The sequence below is a fragment of the Apium graveolens genome, chromosome 5 (genome assembly GCF_009905375.1).
Source record: "Apium graveolens cultivar Ventura chromosome 5, ASM990537v1, whole genome shotgun sequence".
Lineage (NCBI taxonomy): Eukaryota > Viridiplantae > Streptophyta > Magnoliopsida > Apiales > Apiaceae > Apium > Apium graveolens.
Genome location: NC_133651.1, coordinates 24,995,885 through 25,019,935, shown reverse-complemented (window position 1 = coordinate 25,019,935; position 24,051 = coordinate 24,995,885). Strand labels below are relative to the sequence as shown.

At 37.6% G+C, this 24,051-nt stretch overlaps 1 protein-coding gene and 1 non-coding gene across 3 annotated transcripts; both read right to left on the bottom strand.

The window, feature by feature from the left end:
- Positions 1–58: 58 nt before the first annotated feature.
- Positions 59–138, bottom strand: TRNAL-UAG (transfer RNA leucine (anticodon UAG)). The gene has a single exon. It is a non-coding gene; the product is annotated as a tRNA-Leu (tRNA).
- A 642-nt stretch (positions 139–780) lies between these two features.
- On the bottom strand, positions 781–3,895 carry LOC141723696 (serine/threonine/tyrosine-protein kinase HT1-like). Of its 2 annotated transcripts, XM_074525558.1 has the most exons (4): positions 3,112–3,895; positions 2,512–2,559; positions 1,631–2,086; positions 781–1,166 (listed from the first exon to the last, which is right to left on the bottom strand). In XM_074525558.1, exons 1-4 carry the CDS (start codon positions 3,469–3,471, stop codon positions 918–920), a joined length of 1,113 nt encoding a protein of 370 aa, XP_074381659.1. In that variant the 5' UTR covers positions 3,472–3,895; the 3' UTR covers positions 781–917. The 2 variants fall into 2 exon arrangements, with proteins under 2 accessions (XP_074381659.1, XP_074381660.1); XM_074525559.1 differs by lacking the exon at positions 2,512–2,559 and having other exon boundaries at positions 3,112–3,886.
- Between the last annotated feature and the right edge of the window lie 20,156 nt (positions 3,896–24,051).

Here is a 24,051-nt window from a genome sequence, read left to right as displayed (position 1 = left end):
TGACGAGGTATTTATTTTATTATTATTATTATATATAAATATAACAGGGGAAAAAAGTTGACAGCTGTGGGATTTGAACCCACGCCCTTTCGGACCAGAGCCTAAATCTGGCGCCTTAGACCACTCGGCCAAACTGTCTTGTGTTAAAATTTTCGGATTTTAGGAATTAACCAATAACAATAACAAAGTACCTGTTCACAAAAGACGGAAGAAACACAGTTTTAAAACAGGCCTCTCTGTGCCTGCAGAGCTTGAAATTTGGGAGAGTCAGTAATGTCCTCCGTATTGTAAAACCATTGCATAAACATCACAGGGATCAACGGTACCTAAATTCATGCGACTGCTTTGTTACAAATAAATGCAAAACAATAAAAATTGCAATGAGATATGATGCCATGGTGATAACTGATAAGTCATTCAATAGCTGAAGGTAGGATGTTCCCCACAAATATTTCCCAAGGTACGTGCACTCTCATGTATATGTTGTTCGCATAAATATTGCATGTTTCGATTTTTATTTCTGTTTAGTATTTTGGCAAACAGACAAAGAAGGGGACTTGGATCTTTTTCAGCGAAATGATAATGGTGAATATGATCTCCGAAAGACATACAAAACGCTTTATCTAGTACGCGAAAGGTGTATACCCTGGTTACAGATAAAGCATCAAACACAACACATTTGAGAAAGGCACGAGAGTACAGTGAGGGTGAAATTGAACTCTTCATTTTTTCAAATTGTAGATGCTCTTTGGTTTTCCAATACAAATACACACGGAAATCTAAAGCATAACAGTGAAGGGAACTGCCTTTGACATATTCCAGCATCACAAATAGGAATATACATTTATTTAAATGTTTATTAAAGCATTGTGCAATATATGTAACTAGCATTATATAGCTTCTACAACATTTCTTAGCTATGCTTCTTGAGAAGCATTGGTACAAGAACTTATCAAATTGGGCAGGTAACAGGAGATTCCTTGACGACTGGGAACTTCATACGATAAGAAGAAAGCAGGGTCTTGCTCAAGAGACTCCGAGTAGCTTTCCAAGATTGTAACTATCTCATCAAATTGTGGCCTCTTAGAAGGATTACCTGCCCAGCATCTTCTAATGAGACTGCGAAACCCTAGAGGACATGTAGATGGCAGTGGCGGTCTTGCATTCTGTCAACAATGCCAAGAAAGTTAAAAGAAGATGGTCTACTGCAATAAAGCACTTAAAGGTTCACGAAACACAAGTTATTCCAGGTAAACATAAGTTCTTCTAATCATAGTATTAACACCAGGAAATGAAATGGTAAAAAGAATTTTGGAGCTTGTAAATGCTGATGCTGACTTGACAGTCCTTTACAAGATGCTGGAGGACAGACAAGTATATGCAATATTAACACTAAAAAAAGCTCTCTGAGAGCACATCTAAGACAATTTTATTAAGAATGATCAACTACAAACAATTAGACCGGATGACTAACTAGATCGACGCAAGGACTGAGGACATATAAAACTTTAAAGAACAACACAGGACAGCAGGAAATAAATGGAATACTATATTAATGGAACAAAGTCATAAGTATCCATTTGAATATGAAAAACTGTGAAAGGATACTATCTTAGGCAGATCAAAATACCTTTTGGCAAACTGCGAAAGCAGCCTGTTCTGGAGTCATGTTGTCGAAAGGTGTTAATGCAGTCAAAAGCTCCCATAGGACAATGCCGAAACTGTAAACATCAACTTTCTTTGTATGAGCCTTTTCTTTTATCATTTCGGGTGCCATCCATCGGTAAGTTCCTGTAAATCCTTTTGGATCACCGCACTGAGATTCCAAACACGAGATTCCAAAATCTGCTACCTTAACACACAAATCTTCCCCCAGAAGCAGGTTCTCTGATTTAAGATCCCTGTGAATTATACCCTGAGAATGAAGATACTGCATTCCTCGTGCAATGTCGATTGCAAACTTTAAAACTAGGTTGATGGGAAGTGAATACGGTTCTTGTTGATGGAGATATTTGCGCAGGGAGCCCCCAGCCAAGTATTCAGTAATGATACAGAATACTGGGTGGTTTTTACATGCTGCAAAGAACTGCATGATAAAAGCATAAAGAGTATATTTATACCTGTTTATATGTATGTATTATAGCTATGAAGTCTAATTTCAAGCTCTATGAGCAGTCATAACATAACAATTACAAACTACATTTTACATTTAGAGGCCAGTCTTGGGTGAACGTCAGTGTGACAGTGCAATGCACAATTCTGTCAATAAGATGAACATCGAAGCAAAACCATAAGTAGTGAAATGCGTGAATAGTGTAAGTAATATCCAGAGTTCGAGACGATAATTCGACAAGGTTCATTCCATGGATCATTTTTGATGTGTATAAACTGAAATGAGGTAATTGAATCTTGAATCTTGAATCTTGATATCTGATAGCTTCTAGTATATGAACAAGTAAACATACCAACAAGCCCACTCAACTTAAAGTGACCATGTCAACAGAATAGTACCTGATAATAAATTAGGGGGCACTGCCTCAGGTCCCAATGTGGTTCTGCCTACGAAATAAAGTGTTTTCTCAATGCCATTAAAACACAAACTAAAACACATGTGAAGTCCAAAATTTTAAGACGGAGAAACCAAAAAAAATTGCGAGTTACCTGAATTTGACTCTATATCTAGTGGTATAATGATCCTTACAACATTATAGTTATGCTAGTACTTGCTATCTTTTCCACAAGCTTCTTATTACAACGTAATTCTTTATGTTGACAAGACAACTAAACATATCCGGTATATCTCACTCGTAAGTAGGTTCAAGAGGGAGTGTGATGTACGCAAACTTTATCCTACTCTTAAGTAGAGGAATCATTTTCAAGCTTAAAAAGTTCGGACAAAGGCAGAGATTATGATTCTCTAAATTCCACCCCAAAACCAAAAATTCGAAATGAAATCAAAAAATAAAAATTACAACCAGAAACTCCAAAGCATGTTGAAGGCATAAGAAAAAAAACTTCATCTGTTTCAGAAATCCACTCTACTTGGATACAAATAATGCAAAATGAAGTTTAAATCCGGGCAAAAATTAAAACAGTTTACGGAGAGCTTACAGTGATAATATTAGGATGATGCAACCGAAACAGGAGAGCAACCTCAGAAGTAAACTGTTTTTGGAGAAATGCAGCCAAATCTTGGTCCTCCTCAGGCTGACTAATGAGCTTAATAGCCACATCTCTCTGCTTATACAGCCCTCTATAAATCCTACTATGCCTCCCCAAAGCGAACTTATTACCAATAAAAAGCTGAGACATATCTGCACTCCATTCTTCTTCAGCCTCTCCTTTAATAGCAGCACCAGAAGATATCAAATACTTGGACCATGACACAGCTCTCCTGTACTCACCTAAAGATAGTCTCCTCTCCAGCTTACCATTATTCGCAATTTGCTTGAACCAGTTAAACTTCTTCATAGGTTCATATATCAAAATTCAATATAACTTATAAAACCAGTGGAAAAACCGTCTTGGAATAAAAATATTAGAGAAAACAAAGATTCAAGATTATAGTAGTAAAAGAAGCTACATTTTACAAATGCAGCTGTGACCGTAGATTTTAAGGGTTGGAGAAAACAAGAAAGTGAATATATATGTAAGGGTGAGACTGTTATTAGGTGGAGGGTATTGAAAGCTGCAAGAGAAGAGAAGGAGAGCTGGCAAATTTGCTTTGTCTGTTTTATTTTTTTTCCTTTTGGGACTGTGTGTGTGTGTGTGAATTATGAGTTGTGTTTTTGTGATTTTATGTAACGTGCAAAGATCTGTTAGAGAGGAGACAATGGCCACCCAGGCTATGTTGCATTGATTATCACTCTCTTTTTATTTCTTCCCTACTAGTCCCCCCTGTTTTTTCCATATTGCCATTTACTGTAAACATAATATGCGTGTACAGTTGCGTGGAGATGAGCATGTACTTCATGTTTCCTTCTATGTTGTGGTTTGTACAATCCCGTTGTACATTACAACATTAGCTTCCTAACTCTATTGTATTTGCTATCTTTTGTACTACAAACTCAAACGGTGACAATTTATCTCAAATTGTTCATTGTTTTCAATTCCGCTCACAAAAATTTGTTAAAATAGAATATTGTATCAACTGAAGTTCAGCCGAGATGCTAACTTGGATTAACACATTCGATTCTGTCCACACTAGATGATATGCAGATTTTAGTTTACTTCAAATTTTAATAAAGAACCCAGAAATTATATTTATGGAGCTGAAGGAGGAGCTATTTGATGGAATGATAATAGAGGGGGATGGGACCCACTAATTTCCACTCTGTCATGTAGTATATATTTTAATTCCAAAAACCTCCGTGCTAGTGTCGGACAATTCCGTATGTGTCTTTTCTCTCTCTTGCCCTCTCATTATATTCGAATCTTGAGGTCTCAAGCCAAAAATTAAAATTGTCAATATTTGCCTACTGGGCTGGTACTTGATCCTCTTTCATTTTCAAAAGTTAATTTAATATACACGGCGGCGTCTGAGTTCACTTATAATATGCTACTAGGGGTAAAGTTACTGGTTTCCTTCCAGATCTTAAGCAGTCCCGCCCAGTTATTGACAAAATATAAAATAATGAAGGAAAAAATTAAAAATGAGTAAAATAATAATATTAAACAATATTTAATGTATAAAATAAGTATAATGAAAAAAATGAGTGAATATAAATAATTTTTATATTATAAGATTTTATTATTTTTGATAAGTTTTGAAATTTAAAAAATTGAAACATAAAATAAATAGATGGGACAAAAGAAACTACCATTTTAACAATTTTCTTTATTCACCCATTTTTAAGATATTATTATCCTATATATCACTGTATGTGATCCATTTTTTATTTTTAAGTCGAAAAATGGAGCACATGCCATTATATGCAAGATAAAAACTTATCTTCATTTTATTTATAAATGATTGTTAGAATTTAGGAAATAGTAGAGAATCAAACAAAGTTTTCTACCAACTTAAACTTTGATACTGGTAGCATATAATATAACATGCCCAGCTGTAAGAGCCCAAGGCCCAATAAAAAGGGTTCAGGGCTCGTTTAGCAGTAATACTGAAGGACCCAGGACACGTATCAATATCATCACCGTCCAAATACCCCGGATCCAGAACGTTCTTATGGTCCGGATTCAATAGTACACCGGCTCATCATGGGCCTCCACACGTCCTATAGTCCAAAAACACACCTACGGTCCAGATCAACAGATACAAACCCCTAAACCCTAGTGGAAAGCCTATAAAAGGCTGAATAAAAGGAGTATAAAGGGTTACTTCATCTCTTATATACACACATATATACAGACACCACAATATCCGTATAATTCTCGTTTTACCCCCGTTCTCCTTCAAAACCCTTTCTCATTCTCACGCCGGAGGTGCCGCGGGGACACCACCCCCCTCCGGTTCTGTTTTGTAGGTTCTCACCCTACAGTTACATCGCACGCCACCATTATTTCTGTCCAAACGGAATTTGAGTCCGGGTTCAACAGGGAAGGGACCCCGGGGTGATTTGGGATTATTATTGGCGCTAGAAGGAGGGGTAGAACCTCCGTCCAGTGCTTCTACTCCCCCCAGGAACTCAGAATACCACACTTCAGTAAGAACTTCACTCCCAATTTCTCAGATCTACTTTACCCAGAACTTGCTTGCTTTATATACAGTTAGTGGATCTTGTGTAGCCACTATAGTCGTAATATTGTAATAGTTTTGGAGCTCTCAGTAGCTGATTACAGCGTACTTTAGATCTGAAATATCTGTATTAGAATTTGAAATTGTGAATTATATTACTATAAGTTTGCAATATCGTCAAACAACCATGACGTCACGAAAGAGTAAGGCAGTTGTCTCCGCCTCGTTCCTGCCGCCTCCGCCCCAACCCAGGGACGGAGAAATAAAAGATGTGGATGAAGGGCCCCCATAACCCAGACTCCATCTCAAAATCTCCAACCAGGGGATCAAAGACTAACCATCGAGAAAACTGCTCACAAATATGCTGAAACTTCAGCCAACCCCTAGGGGGACATGACCCCGGATCAGATACAAGCTGCGATGAACTTATGGAGAGAAAAACATAATGTCGAACCTGAGACCCGCCCAGGGGATCAGGAGGAGTGATCCGGGGAGTCCCAGGGATCCATCCTGGATCGAATTGCAAGGAACTTGAAAAGACCCCAGAGGATGCCCAGGATGAAATCAAAAGAGCTGCTCTCCGGAAAAGAATTCGGAAAGAAGAAGAAGCCAAGGCTAAAGAAATCATTGAAACGCGAATCTGGGATGAAGAAGCAAAGTTAAAAAAAGATCCCACTGAATTCATGTCTCCTCCGATTCGGAGCCCGAAAAAGAGTCCAAACAAGAACAGATGGCCCGGGCTCTTCGTGACCTCAAGAGAAAGGTAGAAGGTGACATGGAAGTTGGTGCAGCGGCGACCCTTTTTACCAGGAAGTTAGAATCAACTCGAAGAGAACCCGGGCTCAAACATTTAAATTTCGACTCCTTCGACGGGTTAGCTGACCCCGAAGAGCACCTAAATTACTTTGAACAGATCTCCAACATTTATGATTATAACGACCTCACAAGGTGTCGTTTTTCGCATCAACACTCAAGGGCGGAGCTAAAAAATAGTTCAGCCGAATTCCATCCCGGAGTGTGGATTCCTGGAAAGATTTTCGCGAGATATTCTTATAAAGGTTCAGGGCTAACCGAATGAATGAGTTGCAAATGTGCCACTTGGAAACAATTCAGCAGACGAGTAAGGAATCCCTGCCCGAATTCATCAAAAGATTCCAGGAAGCAGTCAACCAACTCTCCAACTTAGAAGAAAAGGAAATTGTGAACATCTTTCGAAGAAACTTGCATCCAATATCCTCCGAGGGATACGTCAAAGATTTAATTCACAGAGAACCCCAGAGCTTAGCGTTTGCATATGCCTTAGTGTAACACCCCCAAATCCGGGGTCGGGGATCCTGGTTGTCACGAGTTCCATTTCCCTTAATATCACACAATCTTAATAAACAACCAACTACTGCGTACTGTGACCCCATAATAAACATACACACCACAAGTTATAGTCTCAGAGATGAATACCAAAATAACACAAGTCATTTTATTCCACAATTATAAACCATTATACCTTAAAAGGGTTTCTGAATAAATTTACATTTCTTTTTCATTATTACAATTCATAAAGATACCTAAGTCTGGTACATCAAAAGTTGAAAACCTAGCCTATTGGTAGTTCCTACCTCAGCTACAGCGACATCAACACCTATAGAAAACTGCGGAACGTTTCCTATCCGCTCGCGAATTGGGAGCTTGGTCATGTTCATCTTGTCTATCTGATGTTGTGTGATGAAAGAAGAAAGCAAGGGTGAGCAATAAGCCCACCAAAATAATATGTATAATAATTTACAATATATGAGCATTCTCATAGTACTCATGAAAGTCTTAGTCAAGAAGAAATGAACCAAGTTGATATCTTAACGCGACAAGTCGCAAAATATTCAGTATATATATACATATATACTACTCAAAATCTTTGAAATCCTCTGGCATGCATAATGTACACAGAGTTCCAGTTTATAACTGTATAAAAATATCGTTGCAAGGTGATCTCATATATCTAACCTTGTCTCAACGTTTTTCTGAAAATCGTTGTCATGCATAAGATAATCATTAACCAGATATAAGTTGAAAAGATGAAGTTACAAGATACTCTAATATACTTATATCTTTTCTGAATACTACTTGAACTACCACCGTTCAAGGTATAACCAGTTCAAAAGTTCATCACATAGATGAGACTACAAGATAAGATTTGAATAGATTCAATCTTTGAAATATCATTCAAAAGAAATGAAGTTACGAGATACTTCATTAAGCCCCGATATATATATATACACCTATATATATATCTCATACTTTCCCTGGAAACCTCTGTTATGAAAAATATAAACAGAGTTATAATATCCAATGAATTTGGAAAGAAGAAAACCTTGGCATAAACCTGATATCTTGCTGATCAGGCAAAGATACCAATAAGTAACCTTTTCTACTAGTAGATGGACGAATTCCCCATTGGTCATCACCCTGGCCGCATTAGGACCAATGCTGGACTGCCACTCAGCCACTTACGCATTGATGGACTGCCACTCAGCCACTTACGCATTGATGGACGCCCACTGAGCCCATGTTGCTTATGCCGACTCAAATAGATGGACTTACTTCCCGAACATTGGGCAAGTAATCAAAATGTTTTCTCAAAACAGCAACCTCCTTGCAAATATAAAATACACCACATAGCCGGATCCCTCAGGTTTTGAGCGAGTATTTAAATCCCCTTCGAAAGGAAGATCTTAAATCTAAAAATGAGTTTTGGGATCCGCTCTAACTTTTAAAAATCATTTTGAAGACTCGAAAATATTTTAAAGAATGTTTAGAGTAACGCTGATTTAGTAAAATAAATCAGTCCCGATATGTTGGAGAAAATATCTGAATATTATTACTTAAATAATATTCCCATAAAGGATAATCTTTATAAAAATAATTGAAGTAGAAGTTTTAAAACTCATACTTGAAATGAATAATAAATAACCAAAGTTATACTTATACGAAAGTACGATCTTTATTTGAATAATCGAAAATAAGTTTGATTATCGAAACATTATTCTTTAATAAAATAAAGAATATTATTTAATAAATAAGCGGAGTCATAAGTCCTCGAATGAATATTCAAAATAATATTCATTAAATAAAATAAAGCGGAGTCATAAGTCCTCGAATGAATATTCAAAATAATATTCATTAAATAAAATAAAGTTATCGAATAAACCTTATTCGATTAATAGTTTTGAAAACTATTCATATATATATATATATATATATTATACTCGGGAACATCAACTCCCGGTTTAGAAAATGTTCACCTTTGGGTCCCCTATACTAAGGGTATACGCAACTACTGCTTATCTCTAGCATAGGTATTATGCAACTTATAAGCAATTGAATCAACAATTAGATATCAAGATTACGAAACAGACATGCATATATACCATATCAGCATGCTCCAATATATCGCAAAATTTACTAATAACAATCATGCACTTATCACAAGATAATGCATATACATATATTTACATCACAACAACAGTATAACGGGTAGAAAACTTGCATGAGTGTTCCCGGATAGACTTAAGCTTAGAGTGGGTCCGATAACCTATGAACAACAACATAAGTCGGAATTAAACCCCAGTCGCTTAAGAAACTAGACTTTAACTAATTGAACCCTAACGTTCGCTTATGGTCACTTCTTACGCTTAACGAATCACATAAGTCGTTCGAGTACCCTCGGCTCCACCATTTTTAATAAATTAACCATTAAGAATTTTAAGGCGATTCTTTCACGAGTACTCTACCAACTTCCTAATCCATTTTACATAATTGTTTCATACTCCAATTAGTCATTTAAGGGCCTTAACCAAGGTTTCAAAGTAAGGCGATGGGTAATGGTTCGATCGCGAAACGCCGTTACTTAAAACGGTCGTTTCTCCTAAACCGTACATCAGATTCAAGCGAACCACATATCAAAACGAAGCTTATAACATGAACTATCTAAAAATGGTAATGGTCAGTTCATGTCAGTGAGTTCACGGGTCCTAAGTTAAGAAAAAAACAGTCTAAGGTAAATCGGGCATTACGACGGCTATGTTTACGCGATTTCCCAAAATTTTACCAAATCAATTCAACATCAAACCACCACCAATCAACACCATTCCACCATCATTCAACCACAATATAAGATCATTTAACTATAACTCAAGATCTCAACTTATTCATCTAAACCAAGTCAAAATGTGACCAAGAACATCAAATCCAACAAGTATCACTCCTAACTCCAAAATCAACAAAACCACTTACTAAACAAAGCTCTAAACATGAGTACACACCCATTACACTAACCCATCATCTAAACATTATGAAATCCAAATCAACACCATTCCACCATTATTCAACCACAATACAAGTTCATTTAACTATAACTCTAGATCTCAACTTATTCATCTAAACCAAGTCAAAATGTGACCAAGAACATCAAATCCAACAAGTATCACTCCTAACTCCAAAATCAACAAAACCACTTAATAAACAAAGCTCTAAACATGAGTACACAACCATTACACTAACCCATCATCTAAACATTATGAAATCCAAATCAACAAAACTTAAGACTAAGGGTTTGAGAAGTTATACCTTCCTTGGAGAGTGGAGAATCACTTAGGAAACCTTAAATAACCACTAACTATCTCTACTAAGCTTGGATCTTGAAGAAAACATAAGAAAACACAAAGTTAGTTTCTTGAAAACACTATTCACCAAGAACTTTGATGAATTGATTAGCTATGTTAAACATGGAATCTTGAGCTTAAACTTATGGCTCATCTAAGTTATGAATTATGGAAGCTAAAGAAATAAACCTCTTGAATTATGATCAAGTGGAGCTTGGGTTTTGGAATTTTCTTCCTTGCTTTTCTTCAAAAAGCCGAAGCAAAAAGATGGGGGAAGAAGAAAATGTGTTTGTTTTGGTTGCTTTTGATTTTTGTGTTTGTGAAATGAATACTTGGTGGAGATTTCTTTGATAAAGTGATGACATCACTTGGATGACCTCACCTCCAAGCCACATGTCTTTCCCTTATGGTTTGATGATGTCACCTTCTCTTTTAACCACTTGTTTTAGCTTCTCTTGGAAGCTTCCTTCCCATTCTACTTGTATGTGCTTGTCCCTTGGTCGTTTATTTATTTTACGGTTCGCTTAACTCTCGTTCTCATTCGTTGTTTGAGGGATCATATCCGGGATCTTATTACTTGGGTTTCCCCTTATCTTTCTCAATATCTTATATTCCTTTTATGATCATCTTTTATAATCCTTGAATTTAAATCCTTTTAATCATATTACCTTATACTCAATTATGTCGGTATCTGGTGGATTTTTGGGAAAAATCAAAGTGTTCGGATTTGGATTCTGACGATCTTTACATACACTTATATACCATATAGAGTACTAATAAGACCTCAGAATATCAATAAAAGAACTGCTACATTGTGTGGCATGAAAAGTTTTCTTATTCAGCATAATCAGCAAAATCACTATTCATAAGGTTTACAAAAAGTGCAAAATTTTTGGGGTTATTACACTTAGCATCTAAATTTATAAAAGAAAATGACTTCCTCAAGTCAATGAAGATGAACAGGAGAATCCATAATGACAACGATTCCCCGGAGAGTCGTCGTACTTCCTCCCAGAAAGATAAAAGATAAAAGATAGACAGACAAGTGAATTACATCCAACAATCTCGGGGGATCCCACCCCGGGACTCATACTCTGAACACAGGGAGAATGAAAGAAAACCCAAGGCTAAGAGAGAGCCCAAACCAGAACCAGAGTGGACACCTCTCAATAGGCCCCGAGATGACATCTTGCGTGAAGTTAAAGGTAAACCATTTTATTATCCTCCAAAACCTTTACTTGCGCCCCCTAAGAACAGGGCCCGGGACAAACATTGCGTGTATCATGAAGATCATGGCCATATAATAGAAAATTGTTTCTCTCTCAAAATGTTCATTGAAGACCAAATCAAGAAAGGGAACATGAACCAATATCTTCAGTGAAGGTTTAACGACAAATACAGGGCCACGGGAAGCGGCAAAAATGTGGTAAATGTTCTCTTCAGAGGCACGGCTTCTCCACCCCAGAGCCCAGACCCGGACAATGATGTGATGATGATCCAGCCTTTTGAGGATGAACCAATTTACTTCTCCTACTCTGATTTTGAAGGACTCAATTCAGACCACAACAAACCTTGGTGGTAACTCTTGATGTGGCGAATAACGAGGTAAAAAGAATTTTAGTTGATAAGGGTTCCTCTACTAATATTGTGTTTGAGCACACACTCAACAAGATGGAACTCGGCCACCTCCGCATGGAACCCTGCCTCGAAGACCCCTTGTATGGATTCAGGAATACCATGATTCCAATCCATGGTATCATTTATCTACCTGTTATCTTTGGGACTACACCCCAGCAGGTTTCTCATGTAATGAAGTTTTACGTGATAAGTGCAACCTCATCGTATAACATGATCCTTGGAAGGCCCACGATCACCAAGCTTAGGGCTATCCCCTCAACTATTCACTTAAAGCTCAAATTCCCTACCCCGGGAGGATTGGAGAATTGAAAGGAGACAGAGAGATGGCAGGGAGGTGTTTTGGTCAAGCCTTAGTCATGGCAGAAACAGAATCAAAAAACAGAAAAAAAAATGTCCCTACCCAGGGGACAAAGCAGAAAAAAGCACCGAGAACATCTCAGTAAAAGGCCTAGACTAGATGTGGATATGATCGAAGACATGGGGTATAGCATAACCAATGCTGACGCCCGGATTCAGAAGTTTGTGGGAACCAGAGAAAAGACAAAAGTCGAAACTACCCAGCAGACAATAGAAGTAGAGCTAGAACCCGGGGACCCCACCCGGAAGATCAAAATCGGCAAGGGCCTGGAAACCACCTTCCATAGAGAGCTTATTGACCTGTTGGGGGAATATGCTGACGTATTCTCCTGGACCCCGGAGGACATGCCAGGGATTGATGAATTTGTTGCAATGCACATCCTGGGCGTAGATCCAAAACAAAGACCCATCAAGTAAAAGTGAAGAAACTTTTCCCCAGAAAGACACCAAACAATCGATCAAGAGGTGGAAAAGTTGTTGAAGGAAGATATCATCTGTAAAATTAAGTACCCGGATTGGCTAGAAAATGTTGTACTAGTCAAGAAGCCCAACGGAAAGTGGAGAATGTGTGTTGATTACACAAGTCTCAATTCAGCGTGCCCTAAAGACTCCTACCCCCTACCCAATATCGACCAATTGATAGATGCAACTTCGGGTCATGTTATGCTAAGCTTCATGGATGCTTTTTCTGGATACAACCAAGTCAAAATGAATCCGGAAGACATCAAGAAGAGTGCATTCATTACACACCGGGCTGTGTACGCCTTCGTCATGATGCCATTCAGATTAATCAACGCCGGAGCAATATATCAAAAAATGATGAACACCATCTTCAAAAGCCAACTGGGAAGGAATATGGAGTTCTATGTCGATGACATGATTTTCAAGTCAGTCACGATCCCTGATCACATCAAAGACCTCAAAGAATATTTCGACAATTTGAGGAAGTACAACATGAAGCTGAACCCGGAATAATATGCTTTCGGAGTGCCCTCTAGGAAATTTCTCGGTTTTCTGGTTAGTTAACGGGGAATAGAAGCCAACCCGGAGAAAATCAAAGCTATAATGGAAATGGCAGTTCCCCGAACTCAAAAGGACATTCAGAAACTGGCAAGATATTTGGCAGCCCTTCGCATGTTTATCCCGAAACTAGCAGAAAGATGTCTGCCTTTCTTTGAGCTATTAAAAAGAGCCCAGAACAAAAAGCTGGTCAACTGGACCCCGGAATGCAACATTTCCTTCGAAGAAGTCAAGCAACTCCTGATGAATCCGCCTATTCTTTCCAAAGCCAAGCCCGGGGAGCCTTTAGGTCTCTACATTGCAGCCGGGGAAAGAGCGGTCTCTTCGGCTCTCATACGGGAAGAAAGTGGGACATAAAGCCCAATCTACTATGTAAGTTAAGTTTTCAAGGATGTTGAAACCCGGTACCCAAACTTAGAAAAATTCACCTTAGCTCTTGTACACTCAAGTAGGAAGCTAAGGAAATATTTTCATGCTCAAATCACCAAAGTTCAAGGTACTGAGTCCTTTTGTGATGCAGCCTGGAAGAAGAATAAGGAGAAGCTGGAATCCAATTTGGTTGAAGGATTGCTAACAGATGTGGACTCGACGGATGATGAGAGCCATCCGTCGGATAATCAAAAGGATTATCCGCCGAGTGACATAAATCCTCATCCGTTGGCTGTAAGCAAACCTGTGAGTAAAGCCAAACTTGCTAAGTTAAATAAAAAAATATGGATCAGCTTCCAAAAATTTCATTTCAGGAGAATCTAGTCAAGTGAGGAAGGAAAAGAATGTGAATGTTGGTCATCTGTCTATCAAGCAATTGAATGACAGATTAGAAAAGATTGAGGATAAAATAGAGGCTAAAAGGAAAAACAATAGAAATGGTAAAGTGGGAATTAACAAACATAACAACTACACACCTGATAAGTATGCTCCAAGAAAAATCTGTGTTAAGTGTGGTAGTGTAAATCATCTTTCTGTTAATTACAAATCCGCCATGCCTACTTCCATATCCGTGCCACCTCATTTTCCCAACATGAATGCCATGCTTTTTATGCCTATGAATGTTATGTCTACACAGAATATGAATGCACATTTTTTTCTAATATGCCATTTGCACCTAATCCTTATTATGATGCATTTAGTATGCCTTAAATGCCATTTAACATGCCCTACTGGAATAACATATTTACTAATAGCATGCCATTTCATGTTAATCAAAATGTGCATTGTAACTCTTTTGCAATGAATGGTTTAAAAGGTCCAACTCAAATGACTAAGGATGAATCTGATATTCCCAAGTCAAATAAGATCAAACCTAAAAACAGAAAAAGAAAGCTAACAAGGTAGGACCCAAGGAAACTTGGGTACCAAAATCAACTTGATTTGATTTTAAAACAGAAAGAATCTATGGTACTTGGATAGTGGTTGTTCAAGACACATGACTGGTGATTCTACCCTGCTCACAGAGTTCAAGGAGAGAGCTGGCCCAAGTATTACTTTTGGAGATGACAACAAGGGTTATCCTGTGGGATATGGCTTGATTTCAAAAGACAATGTCATTATTGAGGAGGTTGTCGTAGTGGATGGTCTCAAGCACAATTTGTTGAGCATCAGCCAGTTGTGTGATAAAGGCAATTCAGTAACCTTAACCTCAGAAGCATGTGTTGTGATAAATAAGAAAAGTAATAAAGTGGTTCTCACTGGTGTGAGAAAAGGAAATGTGTACTTAGCTGACTTCAACTCATCAAATGCAGAATCTGTTACTTGTCTTTTCAGTAAAATAAGTCAAGATGAAAGTTGGCTATGGCATAAGAAGCTATCCCATCTAAACTTTAAGACCATGAATGAACTTGTAAAGAAAGAACTGGTTAGAGGCATTCCTCAAGTGGAGTTTTCTAAGGATGGACTGTGTAATGCTTGCCAAAAGGGAAAGTAAATTAAAGCATCATTCAGGAAGAAGCTTGATTCAACAATTGAAGAACCTTTGCAACTGCTACACATGGATTTGTTTGCCTAGTAATTATAGATGATTTCTCAAAGTTCTCTTAGACATATTTCCTTAAGTCCAAAGGATAGGCTAGTGAAATCATCATCAATCACATAAGGCAAGTCAACAATCATCCTGATTTTAAAGTTAGAAGAATGAGGAGTGACAATGGAACTGAGTTCAAGAATTCTGTCATGAGAGTATTTTGTGAAGAAAATGGGATTTTGCATGAATTTTCAGCAGCAAGAACTCCACAAAAAAATAGAGTAGAAGAAAAAAAGAACATATCACTTATTGAAGCTGCAAGGATAATGTTTGAAGAGTCTAAGTTACCAACATATTTCTGGGCTGAAGCTGTAAATACTGCATGCTACACTTACAATATTTCTCTGGTTAATTAAGCAAAATGCATGACTCCCTATCAATTGTTCAAGAACAAGAAACCAACTCTAAATTTTCTTCATGTCTTTGGCTGTAAATGTTATATCTTGAGAAATCAAACTGATCAGAATGGGAAGTTTGATGCTAAAGCAGATGAAGGAATTTTTGTTGGATATGCTGTTGGTAAAGCATATAGAGTCTACAATCTAAGAATCAACATTATTGTGGAATCAATACATGTTGTGTTTGATGATAAAAAGACTGAAGGACTGCAAGATGGAGATTACCATGAGAGCCTCAAATTTGACAATGTGGAGATGGTCAGTGATGATGAAAGTGATCAGGAAACAGTATCAAAGGATAATGCAGAAAATTCCACTACCAATGAATCACAAAATTCAACATCTGTCGAATTGCAAAATGCTTCCTCCGGCGGGAGACAATCTGCTTTATCCGTCGGAAGACAACCAGCTTCATCCGTCGGTACTCAAAATTCACCATCCGTCAGGTCATCAAAAGAAGCTGAAAGTCAGAATAAATCACTTACAGAAAGTTCCCCCTTTCACAAATCAAAGATCCATAAACTCAGGGGGAGTTTATAATAATCAAAACTCAATCACACATCAAGACAACAATGAGGCCTCTTCATCTAGAGCTAATCTACCTCAACAAAGGAAATGGACAAAGGATCACCCCTTTGAGCTCATCATTGGTGATGTATCTTCTAGAGTTCAAACAAGGAGAGCAACTCAGGAAAAATGTCTATATAGCAGCTTCCTCCCTAAGGAATAACCAAATAAGGTAGAAGAAGCTTTATTAGATCCTGATTGGATTTTAGCTATGCAGGAGGAGCTAAACCAATTTGAAAGGAATAAGGTATGGAAGCTGGTGCCCAAGCCTAAAGGGAAGAATCCAATAGACACCAAATGGGTATTCAGAAACAAGATGGATGAAAATGGCATAGTAGTCAGGAACAAAGCTAGATTGGTTGCTAAGGGCTATTGTCAACAAGAAGTTATAGATTTTGATGAAACATTTGCTCCTGTTGCAAGACTTGAAGCCATCAGAATCTTCTTAGCCTATGCAGCCCATGCCAATTTCAAGGTTGATAAGTGGCATTTTATACCACTTAGAGCGTCTTAAAATGGCTTAAATTGGTGTCTTGAAATCAAGTATTTTGTGTATTTGATGCGTTTTTCTAGTGTTTATGCATTTCAGGGTTTTAGTTGCATTTTGGGGGAGGAATCATCAAGAATAAGCCTTGCCATGTGTTCACCATTGCGAGAGGAAAGAAACGGGCAGATTACGGCGAAGAAACGGAGCGAAATCAGAATTTTTCCAGTAGAGGTCTGAGCGCCCGCTCAGCATTGCTGAGCGGCCGCGCAGCAAGCTGAGCGCCCGCTCAGCTATGCTGAGCGGCCGCGCAGGGTCGGGAAAAAAGATAAATTATTTTAGGACTTCTACTTCTGTTTGGTTTCCACTTCTATGTAATCTGAGTTTTATGGGACTATTATATAAGTAGATTTGAGATGTTTTCATAAGTGTGGATTGAAGAAGATTGTGTTTTTACGCAAGGAGCGAAGGAGATAAGGAAGAAGATCGATTTAGCACACCGCAATGAAGAGGAAGCATATATTCTTGTGATTCTTGTTTCGTTGTAACGTTGGATGCTAGTTTTCTTGCTTTGAACTTATTTACTCTTGTGACGTACTCTGTTTTAATATAATTAGTTTAATTATTATTTTCTTGTGTTTGTTTATCATGATTTCATATGAACCCATGATGACGATAAGTGCTATTATGGGCTAATCGTGATCATGGGGTTGCAACGGATTTATTATGGAATTCTTTAGTTAATTGTTTAATACTTTAGTGTGTGATGATTGCATGATATCTAGTATTGGTTGTGCGTATTCGTCTTATGTGCGTCGCGAACATATAAGATAGGGTGTTAATCTCTTGTGAAGCGACGGTGGATCTTGAGATTTAGAACTTGCCATTCTAGCATAGGTTCATGTACGTTGTACATGATTAGTGGGTAACTCTAACAGTTTTATTTGCCCTATGTAATCAAAAGGAATAACTTGTGCTTAAATCGTTGTGTTGTCAATTTCTGTAGACATATGGGAACTCAACATAATTGATGACTATTCAACTTCTATCTTACTTGTGGATGCTTGGTAGAATGGTATTAGTACAATGAAAGTTGGCTTTTATCAGTTTCGTGTTATTCGATTAATATCATCACTGTCACATGCTAAAGGTAATAACAATGGCTATAGAAGGAAGTAATAATGAAGTTGTGATCTCATGAGTGTTTTATTATTGATAAATTGAAGTGTTAGTTAAGTGATTAATTAAGTAGTTAATTATAGTTAATATTTAATCAATAATTTTAAGTGTTAGTGTCTCAACATTGAGAAGTAATCATACATTGGTGAGTGAGTTTAATTAGACAATAATTTAGTCTGAGTCTCTGAGGGAACGAACTAGAAAGTATTCTATATTACTTGCGAACGCGTATACTTGCGTGAATATTAGTGCGTGTTTTCGCCCTAACAAAGGTCTATCAAATGGATGTCAAAAGTGCCATTCTGAATGGAGATTTGGCGAGAGGAAGTCTATGTCAGTCAGCCCCCTGGTTTTGAAGATCCAAATTTTCCATAATATGTACTACTATCTTTTGAAAGCACTTTATGGACTGAAGCAAGCACCTAGAGGCTGGTATGACACTTTGTCAAAGTTTCTTTTAGAGAATCACTTCACTAGAGGTACTGTAGACACAACTTTATTCTTTAGAAATGTTAATGGCTCTATTATACTTGTTCAAATTTATGTAGATGACATTATTTTCGGCTCTACAAATGAAAAAGTTTGCAAAAAGTTTGCCAAATTGATGCAAAGTAAGTATGAAATGAGCATGATGGGAGAACTAACTTACTTTTTTATTTTGCAAGTTAAGCAAGTTAGTGATGGAATATTCATTAGTCAAACTAAATACATTTATGATCTTTTAAAGAAGTTTGATCTAATGGATTGCACATCTGCAAAAACTCCCATGGCCACTGCAACTAAGCTTGAATTTAACACTACTGAAAAGTCTGTGGATATTTCAAGTTATGGGGGCATGGTTGGCTCATTTCTGTACTTAACAGCTAGTAGGCCAGATATAATATTTGCTACATATCTGTGTGCTAGATTCCAGGCTGATCCCAGAGAATCTCACTTAGTAGCTATTAAGAGAATTTTCAGATATCTCAAGGGAACACCAAAACTTGACATTTGGTACCCTAGAGATTCTGGTTTTGATCTAACTGGTTATTCAGATGCAGATTATGTAGGTTGTAGAATTGATAGAAAAAGTACAACAGGAACCTGTCAATTTCTAGGAAACAAGCTTGTGTCCTAGTTCAGTAAAAAGCAAAATTCAGTTTCTACTTCTACAGCAGAAGCTGAATATATTGCTGCAGGCAGTTGCTGTGCACAGATTTTGTGGATGAGAAACCAATTGCTAGACTATGGTCTGCAAGTGGAAAGAATTCTCATTTTCTGTGATAACACAAGTGCTATTGCCATCACTGAAAATCCAGTACAACACTCAAGAACAAAGTACATAGACATCAAGTACCACTTCATAAGGGAACATGTAATGAATGGTACTGTGGAACTATATTTTGTTCCAAGTGAAAAGCAGCTTGCAGACATATTTACCAAGCCACTGGATGAATCCATATTTTTAAGGTTGGTAAGTGAGTTAGGTATGTTAAATTATTCTTGAATTATTTTTAATAATTTGCAAGTTGTAATGCAGCCAAAAATTTAATTGATTTTCAATCTTGGATGAAATTTTGGCTAAGTCAAAATTTACATCTCGACGGATGATCATTATCCATCGAGTTTGATCATCCGTCGGTATATATTCTGTTAATAAAATCAATTATTTTTCTGGAATATTTTATGACTCGACGGATAACTGATTTATCCTCATCCGTCGAATTGTCTTATTTTTAGCCGTTGATTCTCTGAACATTATCCATCGAGCTACTTACAGTTCGTAAGTATAACACGACGGATAATTGATGGAATTTTCACAGTTTATTTTTAAACGGCTATTTTGGGAAATTCTTATTGCTCACTTTATTTTAATTTATTATTTTTGATAGTTATTTTTGAGATAGTATAAAAGCATAATTCATTTCCATTATTTTTCTTTTATCATTCTCAAATCATCTGCTTTAACTTCTCTCTTTCTCAAAAGCACTTACTCTCTCTCTGCAAGTTTTTACTCTCTAAAAATGGCACAAGTCGTCAAGATAATATCTCAAACTGGATTTATCTATGAGAAGAACAACTTTACTGCTCTTGTGAATAAGGGGATTCAACAGTCTGGTGACTACCACAAGATGATGGATTTTGTGAAGAACTGTAAACTCAACTATGCCTTGCTGGAATCACCCACCATATACTATGAAGTTGTTGAAGAGATGTGGACGACTGCAACATACAACTCAGCTGATAAGACTATCACTTTCGTTATTAAAGGTAAGGAATTCTTTGTTAATAGTGACATTGTTAAAGCTTGTTTCAAAATTCCTGATAATACTGTAACTTCACCACACACAGACACTGACATTGTTAATATGCTTAACTCCATGGGCTATGCACTCTCTACTTCTAAGTTAAGTGAAATTAAGAGGTTGGGTCTTAGGAAGGAATTGAGTTATCTATGTGATGTAGTTACTAAGGTATTCTCTGGTAAAATCAGTAATATTGATTCTATCAATATCTCTATGCTTAACATGCTTTACATGCTAGTTACTGATAAATTTTTCAACTTTAGTGATCTTGTCATATTTGAGTTGGGGTTTAAGTTAGGGGAGTTAAATAAGAGGGGTAAAAATGTTTAATATGCTAGATTTTTAATGATGCTTGCTAACCACCTCTCTGAGGATATTGTGCTTGAGAACCCAACCAACAAATTAGATTGTTGGGTTCAAGAAAGGAGAATCATTACAGATTTGAACAGGGCAAACCATCACAGAGAGGTGTCACTCTTCTATTTTCCTGTTATGGAGGCACCTCAGGTAAGTGAGGTAAGTTCATATGTCTCTATTCTTCCAGTCTCACACACTTCTTTGCATTCTAGTGTAGCTATGGCAACTGTGTAATTGACCCAACAGTTGCCTACCCAAGCTGCCAAATCCAAAATCTCAAAAACCAAGACAAAAAAGCCCCCTCTGGTGTCTCTCAAAAGATGCCAGTTGTAAAATTCACCAAACCAAAAGAGGGGAGTGTGAAGGTGGGTAAGAAAGGTGAGGGACAGGGTGAACATCAAAGAAATCCTAAGGATAAGGTTGGAGAGGTGAGTATTCCCCAGCCTAGCCACACTACAGTTTCCCAACAAATTGCAGTGCTTAATAATGATATAAGCTCATTACTAGTTGCATCCTCCCAAAAGGATGTGACTATTGAACAAAGCTCTCAACCAAGAGCACAGGCCAAAAGGGTAAGGGACATAAGCTCACCCCAAACCTATACTAGAAAGGAGAAACCAAACACCTTTGGGGATACACAGGGTTCACACACTGTGCAAACTGGTGCTAAAGACACAGTCACTGCACCTTCTCAAAGTCAGTTTGATGTGGCTCCAACAAATGTGGAGTCACAGCCAAAACCTCTAACAATTGAAGCCCCTGAAACACCAAACTCTCCCACACACTCCTTGGATGTTGACATGATAAACACATCACTTCCAAATTCTCCATCTTTAACTCTCTTGGAGAAGCCAAAAATCCAAGCAAGTGAGCATCATCTTTTCGATGATCTGTTGGCTCACTTGCCATTTCTTTCTGAGACTGTTGAGATATCTGTGCCAAAATTTTCCTCAATCTGCACAGAGTCTACAATAGTCTCCACTCCAAACTCATTTATTTCTACTCTCTCGATGGATATTGTTCATCCGTCGAGTAGTGACTGTATCCCGACGGATAAGCTTAACAGCAGTTATCCGTCGGATAGTCAAACTGCTAACCCAACGGATATCCCTTATCCGTCGAGTATCTCTGCACAGCTTCAAATTTCATCAATTATCACAAGTGCAGAAGACTTAGTGGTAGTGTAATCACTCCTAGGATTGAGGGAAGGGAGTGAAATGAGTGAGAGTCTGGGATGCTCCCAGGAAAAAGGAGAGGAAAAGAGTGAACAAATGCAATCCAGTTCTTCAGGATTTGCAAAAATGAGTGTGAGGAGTCCCACCTTAGATGGTGAATAGGGATGACAAAATAATCCGATCCGACGGATACCCGATCCGAAACCCGAAATTTTGGATTTACCGAACCCGATTTTTTGGATTTGGATATGGATTTAATTTTTAAACCCGAAAATTTTTGGATTTGGATTTGGATATTAGGTATACTGATCCGAAACCCGATCCGAAATCCGAAACTCTATCTGAACCCGATCCGAACCCGAAATCCGAAAAAAACCCGAATTATTATATATATAATATTAGAATTTTATATATTACACATTATAATATTATAATAATATAATATATATATATATATATTAATAATATACATTATACATATTATTATATAATTTTTAGAATATATATTTTTATATTTATGTTAAAAATTAACTAATTATAAAGTTATTAAATATAATTATTCAATCATTTAAACGGGTGATAAGGTTTATAAGGTTAACAAAACATCTTTTAGTAATAAATTTAAAAAACTAGGTATCAATTGAGTTGATTTTTTAAATATTAGCTATACATATAATAACACAATTAATGATGTGGTGTAGTGGTTGAAGATGACACGTTAAAACTCTTTCTCTACAAGTCGCGTGTTCGATCCCAAGCACTTGCAATATCAATAATTTTTCAAATTTTCAGATCTCGGATTCGGGTTCGGGTTTCGGGTATGAATATCCAATTCAAAAATATTCAGGTTTCGGGTATACCCGGATCCGATCCGAAATCCGATGGATCGGGTTCGGGTATTCATTTTCGGGTATTTTTTGGGTTCGGGTCGGGTTCAGGTATGGATACAATTTTCGGGTTTGGATATGGATTCTGCAATACCCGATCCGATCCGACACGATTGCCATCCCTAATGGTGAAGGTGAGGGTGTGAGGGTGGGGAGCCAAGGTGAGACCTTGATGCAACAAAAGAGAGATCAAGAGAGAAATGCAGGTACATGAGTGATAAGGGTGGAAACCATTGCAAGTGAGTCAATGAGTGTCAATGATGTAGAAAGAAAAAGGCTATTTCAGCAAGAATATCAAGCTGTTATAAATTCCATTTCCCTATATGCTGAGGCATTTACTCACCCTGTGACAGCTTACCAAACTCTAGTTGTGCAGGGAAATGAGGAGGCTAAAAGATTGCTGAATTTGGTGCATACAACATAATCTTTACAAAGAGCAAATGATGCAATCACTGCTTTGCCTTCCAACCTTGGCAGTGATTTGGAACTGGATAAGACTTCTTTTGGGGATGATGGTGGTGATGATGAGGAAGATAGCATGGACATAGGGGGGATGCAGATACTCCTGTCTGGATGCTCACAAAAGAATGCTCCTACTCACATCTCCAATCAACACTTTTCAAGCTGATTCATGACACTCAAGCAGCCATTCAGGCATCTTCCAATGCTAGCACAAAACAACTACTCAAAGCACATCTTGAAGCATTCCAGCTGCATAAGATTTAAGCCCTTCAATACAGCCAGAGTGTGGATGCCATCAAGCAAGAAATTTCTGAAGTCAAGTAGGATATTATAGAGAGGATGGATGCTAGACTCCCTGCAACCACCATGACTGAAATTGCTCACAAACTAAGGAAGGAGGCTGATCTAAACAGAAAAGTTGAGGCCATGGACTCAAGACTATCTGCTGTAGAGAAGTCAATGGCCAAGATACTAGACAATCAAGAAGCTCAAGCTGCATTACTCCAACAGCTGGTGGCAGCTCAACTCCCTCCCACACAACTTGATGATAACAAAAAGGGGGAGAAACAGCTTAACATTCAAGTTAGTAAAGTAATTGTTCCTGCAATTGCTTTCACCAAGCCACCAACAACAAACAGTATTGATCTCATAAATGAAGCAGCAACCATGATGAGAGCAGCTGAGAAGAAGTAGTTGAGTCCAATCAACTGGGAGAAAATTGATGAGGATATACAAAAGAGATTTGGGTTAGTAAAGGAGCCAGAAAAATCAGCCATTCATCACTCTAAAGTCAGGCAAATATCTGTGAATGAAATGAGCATGAAGAATCTGGAAAGAGGACAACCATCCTGCATCAAATCTCCAAAGGCTAAGCTAAT

Excerpts from the sequence above, each read along its gene's own strand:
- LOC141723696 (XM_074525558.1), bottom strand. The coding sequence starts at position 3,471 with ATGAAGAAGTTTAACTGGTTCAAGCAAATTGCGAATAATGGTAAGCTG. Across the intron at positions 2,560-3,111 it reads ATCATCCTAATATTATCACT|GCAGAACCACATTGGGACCT; the intron begins GTAAGCTCTCCG and ends TTTATTTCGTAG. Across the intron at positions 2,087-2,511 it reads GCCCCCTAATTTATTATCAG|TTCTTTGCAGCATGTAAAAA; the intron begins GTACTATTCTGT and ends TTTATCATGCAG.